Source organism: Mus caroli, unplaced genomic scaffold (genome assembly GCF_978045245.1).
Source record: "Mus caroli unplaced genomic scaffold, Mus_caroli_1 scaffold_6, whole genome shotgun sequence".
NCBI lineage: Eukaryota > Metazoa > Chordata > Mammalia > Rodentia > Muridae > Mus > Mus caroli.
The window spans coordinates 70,434,745-70,447,661 of NW_028227261.1; the positions used below are offsets into that span (position 1 = coordinate 70,434,745).

Sequence of the window (12,917 nt, forward strand, 5' to 3'; positions counted from 1 at the left end):
TACTAACTTGAAAATTAAGTCATCAGGGCAATAATATTAGCTTTTAAAGAATGCATAATAAAAAGGAGTTCTTTCTGTCTAGCAAGCACTAGGCCCCAAGTGACAAGACCCTTGGGTATCTTTTATTTAACTATCTACATACATACACATTTCTGTCTAAAAGGAAGGTAGAGAAGATGGAACAGCCTCTCATCATTTATTGGCAGAAGCAAAAGCAGAAATGGACGTTTAGAAGTTCTTTTCCTAAATGTTTCTAGAAAAATGGTTCTCTGATGAAGCAAGTCTGGGTGGCACCAAACTTTAAAATAGTTCCATTGTCTTGGGACCTCTTCACATGCCTCTAAGGTGCTGCTTCCCAGGTCCCATGATTCTCAAAAAGTAAACTTCCTGTCTTTAAATTCAGGCCTCCATCCTTTCTCATGGTCTATTTACCACATTTAGGTTCTGCTCTCTGGAACACATGGAAGCAAGCTGGCTGTGTTTACCTAGCTAACCAAGTTCCCTACCTTCCTGAGGTGATGTACTGACACTTGGACTCTTATCTGCAAAGTTTGCCTTTGAGTAAAAAGTTAAACTGCTCCTGTGGGGTGGGCCGTTTTCCACACACGACATACTTAGACATTTTGCTTCTCCTTAAAAGAACTCCCCTCCCAGGAAGCCTTCAGCAGGGAGAAAGAAGACTGGTGACTAACCTGATGCCAACAGCTTTCTCCCCTCTCCCTCCATGATTCCCAATAAAACTGGTCTCAGAATTAAATCCAACAGTTGTTCCACCTATGTTATTGGCCTGTAAGCTTCTTTAAACTTTATATACAATTAACATATTGGAGATTTCACAAAGACGCCGAGCTGTGCGTGGTTGCACGCACCTCACTGTTTACCAGGAGTGCGGAAGCATGTGATTTACCCTAGCATAACTTTACATGGAGTTTTTCCTATTATGTGTGTTAGTTGAGGTGTTCAGTTTGTTTCTCCTGTGCCCCTTCCAATGTTTCTCTGAGGTCCCCTGGCACTTATTTTCTCTCTGTAATACACCATTTCTCACAGTCTTGCCCTCTAAACTCAGCCTTCATTCTGACTGATGTTTATAAATTTATAGTTTATTATTGTAATAATAGATGTGACTTGAATGGTGACAAAAATATACTCTTTGTTGTTTGAAAATGTTATGCATCTGTTTTGATCAAAGAGAGCCTCCATTTCCTTCTTCCAATGCCTCTCCCATCCTCCTACTTCACGGACTCTGCCTTGAGATCCACTGAGTTCACTTAGTGCTACCTGGATGTGCATGGGTTGTGGGACCATCTGCCTACTAAAGCATGAGTAATCTCTCAGGGGCCATCCCTGGAGAAGACTGACTCGTGCACCCGCCAGCAGTCATCCATTGCCTGTAAGTCTGGTGAGGAGGAGACGCTGGAGGACACTTCGCTACCAATGCTGGAGTTTTGTAGGCTTTATTTTATAGGTCTTGAGCATAGATATAATTGCTGTGAATTCTTGTGTGCAATGGCCTTTTCATGATAAGAAAAGAAAATTTTAAAAAAAATAGAGAGAGAAGGGAGCCATGTGCTTGGTTGATAAGAGCACTTGTTATACAAGTGTGAGGTCCTGATGCAGACCCATGGTCCTGAGGTACAAGTTGGATGTGATGCATGTTCCTGGAACTCTGGGTCTGTGGAGGACACCCAGTGATGGCCAACTAGCCTAGCCTATACACAAACAGCTCCAGGCCCAGTGAAATCCTGTGTCAAGGATGTAATGTAAGGTTGGGCGTCAATGAGCAGGAGATACCATGTCTTCTCCTGGCCTCTAACAGTGTGTATATGAGCGTGTCGATTTGCACAGACATATTTACAGATTGTGTAACACATGCACAAATAAAGAAAAATTTATAATGCTCAATTCTAGTTAATAAATTTTATAACAGAAAAATACTTTCTTTTTATAAAAATAGTGAATTTAAATATATTTTAAAAAGATTAAGGAAGCAAGTATTATAAAACATTTGTAAAAGGATTATGAAATAATTACTAAACACATCCATTGTTTTAAATGAGTACACTAGAAAGTTCTCACAGACCCTTCATATACAACAATTAATTCCTGCCTTTGAGTCATATGAGTCCTTCCCAAGTTAATACTATTCATTTATTTAGCAAGATTTTCAGTAAGTTATACAGATAAGATTCTGCTTAATTTAGTATTAATTTATAAAAATTCCCAAGAGGTTAAGAATGAGTTTTCTCAGTCAATAGCCATTTTGGTTAATTGAGAATCATCATTTATACCACATACAAGTCACCATTAAAATGTAAATATCACAAATTAACATTAATCTAAAGTTAGATGAAATATAACAATCTTTAGTGATGTATAAAACATCTTTAAAATCTTCTCATTAGTTATTTTATTAATTTACATTTTAAATGTTGCCCCCTTGCTTTATTTTCATTTTTAAGAATATATTTCTGTGTGTCTCTATGGGCATGAACATAAGGGTGCAGGCATCAGTGGAACCTAGAAGAAGGAGTTGGATGCCCTGGAGCTGGGGTCACAGGTGGATGTGAACTGGCTTACATGAGTGATAGAATTTTTCCTATGTCTTGAACTTGGGTCCTCTGTAAGAAGAGCATATATTCCTAGCTACTGAGACATCTCAATAGCCTCCTGCCACAAAATTTTATGAGAATTACATGAACATCAGTTCTTAGCATACAGCTCTAAGTTGGTTATAGTTAGGACTGAAATGGCACTTAAAATATGGCATTTATCTTGGAAAATGATTTTAAAATTCCATGGCTTGACTGACTGCTTCAGGTACACACATATAAAGTTCTGAGTAGAGGTTTATACCACCATTAAGACTTGAAGTTTTTTTTGTTATTGTTGTTGTTTTGTTTGTTTTTTTGTCTTTTGAGACAAGGTTTCTCTGTGTAGTCCTGGCTGTCCTGGAATTCACTCTGTAGACCAGGCTGGCCTCGAACTCAGAAATCTGCCTGCCTCTGCCTCCCAAGTGCTGGGATTAAAGGCATGCACCATCACTGCCTGGCGTTGAAGTATTTTTTAAGTGTAAAATATTTTTAAGAACAAGGAAACCATCACTTTCTACTACTACAAAGTCCATAACAAGAGCAAGCTTGTTTCCTCTGGACAGTTTACAGTCAATGGTGCTGTTTTTGCATGCATTCTGAAGGCTGCTTAGCCTCTCTAAAAAATACTTCAGATACAGAAAGCACAATGTCCTTTTCATGAAAGGAGTTTAGGGTCAGATTCAAATGGGAAACAGACTGGCCAACAGTGAACAGATCTCACACACATTCCATCAAATACACACAAAATGACAAGCCTAACAGTTGCACTGCCTTGGTATTCACCTGGGATGGCACGTGCTAAACTTCATGTCCACAGAGCCTGTGCGGTTTATTTCTTCTAGATTAAACAAACAAAAAAAGGAGCAAGGCTCCTGGTTCTATCAAGGCAAAGTGACATGGCTTTACATCTCTGACATCCAGGAAATGTGGTGAGGGAAGAGATTTCTTGGTATGAAAGGTTAAAAGGAATGCCTTAACAAGGAAACTTTTGCTTGTTCCATTGTAAAGGTCTCAGTGGCTTGGATATCCATGTCATAGAATGTGATTCTGTTACTGGAAGGATTTCCCTGAAGTCGCATGGATTTTCAACCTCCCTTTTGCCTTTTTGAACTGGTTTGCCACTGTCAGAATCCTAAAATCACTCCACTCATGAGTTAAGATTAGTAATCCTGCATAAGTTGAAATTTGTAGATGTTTGAGAACTATCTCAAGAAAGCACTGAAGCCTAACAACCTTAACTATAAAACATCAGCATTGAGTGCAATATCCAATAGTAACATTATATTAAAGCTGGCATATTAAAATAAGGGGAACATAATACTATGACCATTTCACTCTTGTTTCTTTTTGCTTGAAGATGACTCTTCAAAAGATATTACATTTTTAAATATCTAACTTGAGTATATAAAATAAATTTTATAAAATTATTATATTATAGCTGCTAGTCAAAGGACCAGATATAGTGAGATTCAGGACCTTCTAAGGAAGGCCAGTGGGGTTTGTAGCCAAGTTAAGGGTACAGCATTTGCTATAATGCTATGTATCTGCTTATATACACATTAATACACACACATTCACTGCATGCACAGGCTTACATATCTAGATGGACAGCTTCTAACCTTTTGTTTTGTTTTGTTTTGTTTGTTTTGTTTTTCGAGACAGAATGTTTCTGTCTGCCCTGGCTGTCCTGGAACTCACTCTGTAGACCAGGCTGGCCTCGAACTCAGAAACCCACCTGCCTCTGCCTCCCGAGTGCTGGGATTAAAGGCATGTGTCACCACCGCCTGGCTTTTTTTTTTTTTTTTTTTTTTTTTTTTTAGCATCTAACTTGTTTTCTCAAAATTAGAAGAGTGAACTTGTTAAAATAAATAAGGAAAAATGATCTGTAATTAAATTTGGCATTTAATTTTGAGATAGGTTTCTTAAAAATAGCTCATATTTCTCCTACTTATCCTAACAGATACAACTCTTGGAACCCTGCTGAAAGCTGACAGAGAAGGACTGCATCTGACTCCCTCCAATCTGATGCCCTGAAACATTCCATTTATGGTACAATCCATAATTTATCATCACTTAAATTTTAAAATGGTTCTAGAAGCCATAGACAAGAACTGAAAATAGTTAAGACACAAGTTATCTTAACTTTTTTCTTCTGCCTCAAGGAAAACTTAGATAACATTTGAAGCAGACTGGTGATCTATCCTATTTATGGAGTCCTTGGGAGAGGGTGACTTTTAGTATGATACTTCAAGATTTAGGAAAGGACTTGTTATGGGTATACGATGGAAGAGAAATGTGTGAATGTTCTGTTTAGGTGAGCCTTTCCTGCAAACCCAGGAGCACCCTAGGCCTGAACCACGGCTCTTCCTCAGCATCCTGTGGGATACTGGAGTATTCTTTTCATACTTTCTGTGCCATGCTAACACCTATCATTAGAACTTCCATGGCAGGTGATGGTCTTTACCTGACCCATCTGGCCGTTTGACCAAATGTATGGTCATGGGTCAAAGATATCCCTTCACCTTCAAGATAATTCCTGGGACAATGACACTATCCCAGAAACAACCTCATTTCTCTAAACCTTCTTGTCTTCAATTCGGGCCTGTGCTACTTTTGGTGAATCGGAGGCTTTGCACATACCTATTTTACCCCACCTCCCCCACACATAAGAATTTCATTGATGGAAACCTGTCTTACCAGAAAAGGCAGCATACAGTAGAACAAATAATACATTTATTACTACTAGTAAATGTTTTGTAATATGACTCCTTTTTCCAAAGCCAATAACTACATAGGTTATGTCTATTCCTACTTTACACTTCAGAGTCACCTAATTGGTTTAGGTAACAGTACCATAGACTGAGTGGCTTGGACAACGTCTCAGAGCTTTTTCGTATGGTAGAGAAAAATAGCAAGCTGCCTCAGTGCCCAGGCTCTAATTCCATTCATGAGCGACGGCCCCCCAACCTGATTATCCCCCCCCCCAATGTCCCCCTCTAAGCAACAGTGCAGAGGTTTAGAATTCACAGAGACCTGTTGAGTACTTTTTTTTGTATAAGTTAAGCTGCCTCTTTACACAAATTAGTAATGGAAACACTGGTATTCATGCCTAGTTCTTTTGAGCCCCCAAATGATGTTTAATATTTTTATAAGATTTCTACTTCAAACAATAGATTGTAAGCTCCTGAAGGCTTATTTTTTTGTTGTGCAAAAGGAATAATTATGTATGTATGTGTGTGTGTGTGTGTGTCTGTCTGTCTGTCTGTCTGTCTGTTCTGTGTCTGTGTCTATGTGTGTGTGATGTTGGTCAACAGGCACTGGGACAGTTTTCCCTTTTGTCTATGTAACTGTTATGAACAAAGTTACACAGAATCTGCTCAGGAACTCCGTTCAGTTCTGTCAGCAGTATGCTGAGAAGCACAATTTCTGGGCAATGTAACTCATTGTTTAGTCTTTTCAGGCACAGCCAAAGTGCTTTATTTTCCCATTAGTGATACAGAAGGGTTCTGTTTTCTTCCCACTTTCATGGGGACCTTGGTGTTTTCTTGTTTTGGATTTAAAACTTGGGATCTGAATAATTTCCTTTGTCTCCCATGGTGACCAGTGCTTTCTCATAGTATTGGTACCGAGTAAACATTGTGAATGAATCCCACTGAATCCTGAGCAGAGCATGACAGGGAATCTGCTGGGATTCAGGCAAGACTTAAGTTTAGAAAACAAGTTAAAAACTACTTTATTACAACACAAGGGCACATATTGGAGTGGATAAAACTACCCAATGGTGGCTACTAAAACAAAGAAAGACTACAAAGCCAGTAAGTTAGAATCTAATAATTTTTAAGAACTGCTTTAACTTTAACCAATTAAAAAAAAGGTCCTTTTTTGAAACAAAAGCAACTTCAAGTTGTTACATACAAAACCCTGCAGCGGCGGGGTTAGTAGGGGGTTTACATCTTGCTGGTTGGGCTAGCTCTAAGGAATGTCTGTGGATGACTATGCAGCTTTGTATGTGTGAGAACAGATGAGCATTCAGAATGTATTCACATGGACACATGTTACAAATACCATGCGCGAGAAGTAACACAGAAACGATGGCTTCATAGCTCCAGGAGGAACTCGGGTTAACCCTGCGCTGATAGTTCTCTCCAGCTACAAAAGACAGGGGAGTTTATCAGTCTCTCAGTACAGCCACATTCCCAGGCATGCTACAGAAGAAAAGCATTATTTTCAGAGAAGAGACTGGAGAAAATGGAGCACTTCAAACTTCAGCATTTATAAGCTCGGAAGCAACTAACAGGGTCAGAAATATTTAAGGCCAAAGGAAAACAACCGATGAGAATACAACTTTGTTCCCAGGCACCCAGAATATGCTAATCCAGGTACCCAGGCTTATCCCTTTCTTGTCCACATAAGAATGTGAAATGTTTTCTTCAATGCTTAAAGTAAGGACAGACTAACAAAAGCTGGGATAAATTAAGAAAAAGCAGAATGCTTCAGATATTATCAACCTATTAAGAATTCTATGGTTTTAGTCACTATTGAGCATGTCCTTTCTAACACACTGGCTCTCTTCATCACTGAGCCTCTTCAACACACCTTCAACTTTCTCATCGCAGGGGCTGCTAAGATGATCCCTTTCTGGTCTCTGACTGTCCGTGCACCCTCCTGCCTGATGTGTATTAACTCTGGATGATGTGTGCAGCCCTCCTGCCACCCTGGCTGGGGTACATCGGGACCCTGTGGCCCTCATCTCTTTCTTTTCCATAGTCCTGCATGCTGTCATGCATCTCTCTAAAGCACAGTCCTGCTCAAATGCAGAGGCATCTGGCTCAGCTCTATTTTCACTGCTCCTTAAACCACATAAAAACAAATTTTAGGGGTTCTCATCTCTCCTTCCTCTCTCTCACCAGCTGTACATATACAAACATATCAACACAAAAAGAAAACATAAGTAATATTTTTAAATAAGGACATCTATCCCAGAGAAAATGAAAGCAGGCCTTACAAAGTTACTTTTCGATGTTCCTAACTAGGGATCTGCGAACCGCAGAAAAATATCAAATATATAGAACTACTAATTACATTACAACTGCTTGAAATAGTGAAGTTATGTCCTTGTTCTCTGTAATCTGTATACACATGGATACAAGGCTCCAACCTTTCATTCTAATGCTCTCCAGACACAGACAGTAAATAGGTATCATATTGTACAGCTTCACCATGCCACGTGGGGGAAAGCCAGGTTTTTATTTTGTGCTGAATGTATCATCAATATAAAATTTCACTCAATGAAGGCAGTCAACAAACATGGGACCAACTGGTTCAATATTCAGGTTCTACCACACAATGCTGAACAGCAGAGAAAAAGGGCAGAGAAAAGGTGTCCTATACTCTTATCTTTAAAATACTTTAATACTATTACATCAGAATCGAGTCACATAGTTTTGTAGGGAATATGCTCACTTACTCCCCAGCTCAAAGACTGTGTAACTGCACACACAAGGAGACAGAAGCTGTAAAGTAACCAAACATATTTATAGCTTTGCCCAGATAATAATGTGAGTATCTCAGACTCTAAAATACTGATGGGCAAAGGAAACAGTTTTAAAAACATAGGACAAATATAATTGCTGGGAGAGAGAAAGAGAAAGAGAGAGAGAGAGAGAGAGAGAGAGAGAAGAAAAGAGATGTTTTCTATTTTATAGATTTTTTCTCTTGGGCATAATTATGAAGTGACATTCAAGTGCAACCAGTGAAATGCTTATTTTTTTTTCTTACAAATTCCAAAGACATCAGCAAAACCACCTCTGTCAGTAATAAAAATAAAAAGTCTTTGACTTTTTAAATGTTATCATACTGTCACAGCAGAATAAAATTAGCTTGAAAAATGATGTAAAGGCACATGATGCCGTTCATTATGTATGGCGGCAACAGCAGCGCTGCTCAGTGTTCATAAAGGCTGCTCCATTAAATTCACCTCCAGTCAATAATTAGGAGTCCACAAATAAACCTGGGCAATTAAATCAATACTTCCAGGCAATTATATTCCAGAGTCCAGGCTCAGTGGCACAAAAAGGCACTATATCAACCTGCAGTATTAAGCAGTCTGATGCCATCTCAACAGAGAATTTTTAATACTAACTGGACAGAATAAGCATATACCCAGATAATGCACATGTGTACATGTACTTCCACATATGTAAGACACTTGCATACACACATACACAAGGGCATGCATGTGCACACGCACACGCCTGTGCACACTCAACAACAGTATATAGCATTAGCAAGATTTAAATATATTGATTTATTATTTTGTGATTATAATTGATGGTAAAATTTCTAATTAAAGGAACTACAAGGTCCTAGTTATAAGGCCAACACCTAGAAAATTATTACAAGTTTATTTCTATCATTTGAAAGCTGAAAACACTTCATACCAGCTATCACTGAACTCCTTCACGTGCCAGGCACTGGGCTGATCCTGAGCTCTGCAGGCTGGAGAGGTTAAGAAATGAGCTCTGCAGGTGGCCCAACACTTAAGAGCATGTGTTGCTCTAGCAGAGGGTCTGAATTTGGTTCCCAGTACCCATATGGGCAGCTTACAACTGCCTGTAAGTTCAGCTCCAGGGGGGGCTGACACTCTGTCCTCTGAGACACTTGCACACATGTGTGCAGCCCACCACCCGCACTTCATATACATCATTAAAAATAAATGTGCATGTTAAGAAAAAGAAACGACCTCTATTTCTCAAAATCAAGTTGTTACTGGAAAAGGGCTTCTCTCACACCTGTGTATCTGTATTTGGACAACTTTAACAAAAACGTCACCTATCACATTCTATCATTGAAGTAATTTCCGATAAGGCTTAGAAACTATATAACGTTAACCACAAGAACATGAGTATGTATCATTTACTTATTGTTCTGCATTTCTTGTCTTGGCTCTGGGGGTTGGACTCATGTCTCCATACATGCTAATCAAGGAATCACCACCAGCGCATCTCCAGGCCTCTCATTACAAACACAGGAGATGCTACCTGGTGATACAGATATAAACTAACAATACTTAGTGTCAACTTGTTTTTAATTGTTGCGGAAACATTCACAGGGCCTTTCAAAAGTCACTGACTGATGGGTTCCCCCCCCCCCCACTTTGAGAATTATATTTTAGCTTTTATTTATTTCAGGTTGGGTTTCAAATAAACAATTAGGGTGTGCAAAAAAAGTGACTATAATGAAAAAGTTTTAGAATGCATTACACACTGTCAGTGATGTCAAAACAAAAGCTGGCTATGACCAGAAAAGGAGGCTCTCACCTGCCAATAAACTGCCCTTGATCACTTACAAGAGGGGCACATCCCAGCAGACCATGTGTGTATTAAAAACACACTTGAAAGCGGAGGAAGAGTATTTCACACTGGTCACAGCAGCAGCCTCAATAGAGCCCTCAGGGAGCCCGGCTCGGCTTGGCCCTGTCATCCTCTATGCAGCCTTCCACTCAGCCCAGAAAACGTCGATAGGAAAATGTTTGAGGGGCCTCTGGTGGAAATTTTTTCATTCTTTCTGCATTGACAGGATGCCAAATCAATATTTACTTCCCACTAACAAGCTGCTCGAGGTCTCAGTAGAAAATATTGTAGAGAATGCGGGAAGACACAGTAATAAACAGCTGTCTGGCTGTGAGGAAAACACGCATTGACTGGAAACAGGCCCACAGTAAAAGGTCACCGAAACCCATGAACTCCTCAGGTGTCCGTATCAACTTCCAACTTTAAAGACACTGATAAAGAATCTCTTTTCCTAAGAGGTTGGAAGAATGGATCCTTTCACTCTAGCAAGCAGAGCGATTGACTCAATAATTTAATTAATGCACTTGCCAAGGCCCGTGTTGGCTCTTTCTCAAGGCATTTGCTTCATTTGTTAAGTCCAAAGGTACAAATAGGGGGTTAACTTTACCACTGACCCAGGGGATGCTTCTTCACCTAACAGAAATAAATAAGGGTGTCTACAAATGTGAGGCTGGCAATATTTAATTGGAAATTTTAATATATGAAGCACAAACATGAAATACCTGTCCTTCAAGAAGTTTCTGAATGTACAACATCCACTCCTTGTCATTTTCAATGTCTATCTTTGTCTTCTCAATTTCCTAAGGAAAATAAAAACAGGTATATTAACTGATATGAACTTATTCAATTCTGCTAGGATCTAACAGCTAGATATTGAACACATATATAGGATATCAACTAAGAGTGACCCATCTCTTCCAAGGTGGATATTTAAATCCATACTATTTAATATTTAATTTGTAAATAATCACATTTACACAGAAACTATATTTGTGTTTATATATTTCATAATAAATTAAGTTTTTTTTCCAGCTTTCACAGTGTGGCTCCAGATAGGGATGGATGGGAATAAAAAAGGTGTTACAGTAAAAAGATGAGGCAGGGCTGGAGAGATGGCTCAGTGGTTGTTAAGGGTGCTTGCTGCTCTTACAGGGTACTTGAGTTTGGCTCCAAGCACCCGTGTCAGGTGTCTCACAATAGCCTACGAGTCCAGCATACAAGGAATCCAACTCTATCTCTGGCCTATGCAGGGACTCCTCTCTCTCTCTCTCTCTCTCTCTCTCTCTCTCTCTCTCTCTCTCTCTCTCTCTCTCTCTCTCTCTCCCCCTCTCTCTCTCCCTCTCTCTCTCCCTCTCTCTCTCCTGCATGTGAGCATGCATACACACAGAAACACCACATGTGAAAGAATAGAAGCATTTGAGAAACTAACAGTCGTTGAAATTTATTATATGTCAGTCTTCACACTAGGCACTCTACACAGACTCTCATCCTTCAACATTAATTTACTGCTGCCAGATGTAGTTTAAAGAACATAATTCAGACAAGACACTCTACCTCTTAATCTCTAAGAGATGTATAGTTCATTCTAAATAAACTCTGGTCTGTAATTAAGCACAGTGAATATATCAAGGAGCCCTGATACTGTTCAGAATGTGTTTATGCTCAAGTTCTTTTTTTTTCCATGAGGGTTTACAGATTCTGTGGCATGTGTGGCTGCAGGCGGAGGTCTCTGGTATCAGGTGCATCAGCTCAGAGGCATGGGTGCAGCTTTGGGAGTCTTTGGAAGTTTGAGGAACCTTTTCTAAGGTCATACACTTAAAGGAGACAGTTTGACTAATTTCCCTATTCAAGTGATGGGATGTCTTTCTAATTTACAGGCCAGAGAGCATCCTTGTAACAATAAACAATAAAAAACATGTGCCTGCATTTGTTTGTGTAAGTGCACAGGCAGACACACACACACACACACACACACACACACACACATGCATTCTCACTCACAGAGGCACACACCTGTGATTTGGTGACTGTACCAAGCCTAGGGAAGGCCCTCGCTCAGGCATTGCTGCCTTCCTTGTACCTTGTTTGATCCTACATGTGATAATATTCGTTTCCTTCCACGTCCCATCACAGATGCCGGGGCACAAATGCTGAGACTTGGAAATAGGGAAACTAATGACTCATTATCCCACTCACCCACAGGATGAAAACCATCTCCACAGAATTCCTTTGGATCTTTTCCAAAAAATTCTTGGCAGTCAAATATCTTTATATTATAGATCTTACAGCAAAAAAAATCTCTTAGACGCTCAGGACCACAGGCATTTCACAGAGGATGGTCTCATACAAAACCTTGAGTTTAGTGCTTTATTTCATCATTGAGCAAATATTTATTGTGATGATCTTGGTATCATCCTGTCTTAAATCTTTCCAAATAATAAATAACTGAAGCCAGGCATCCTTCACTGGGTTAAAGAATACTGTGCATAGATGAGACAGGATCCTCCCCAGGGCCCACTGATAGGAATATAATCCACCCAAGCAGGAGTGGATATACAATATGACAATATTCTCATAAAATGAAATTATTGTCTACTTTAAAACAGTAAATATTTTCAAAAGGTAGAATTATCAAAATAATCATTTTAGCCAGGAAAGCCAATAAGTTTGTTACCAAAACAAACAACCAAACAACCAAACAAACAAACCAAAAAAAAAAAAAAACCCCTCACACACAAGATTTTTATCAAATCAATGGCGACCTGAGTGAACTGGTGAATTAGGAAGAGTGATAACCAGATAGTGTGGGTTGCATAGGCAGCTAGTGCTTGGTGCTCCCTCAGAGGACACAGGGTTGGTTGCAAGCACCAACATGGTGGTACACCATTCATTATCTGTAACTCCAGCTCCAGTGGATTCGCTCCCCTCTTCTGACACCAGGCATGCATGTGGTACAAAGGCTGAAGAAAGAACA

The 12,917-nt window shown here is 39.5% G+C and overlaps 1 protein-coding gene across 3 annotated transcripts in view; it reads right to left on the reverse strand.

Annotated features, from left to right (window-relative positions):
* The window catches only part of Cntln (centlein), a 243,179-nt gene that overhangs the window by 2,902 nt on the left and 227,360 nt on the right, over positions 1 to 12,917 (reverse strand). For all 3 annotated transcript variants that reach the window (XM_085839197.1, XM_085839196.1, XM_085839198.1), the window contains one exon: positions 10,666 to 10,743. In XM_085839197.1, coding sequence (XP_085695323.1) covers positions 10,666 to 10,743 — 78 coding nt within the window. The remainder of the gene's footprint in view (positions 1 to 10,665; positions 10,744 to 12,917) is intronic.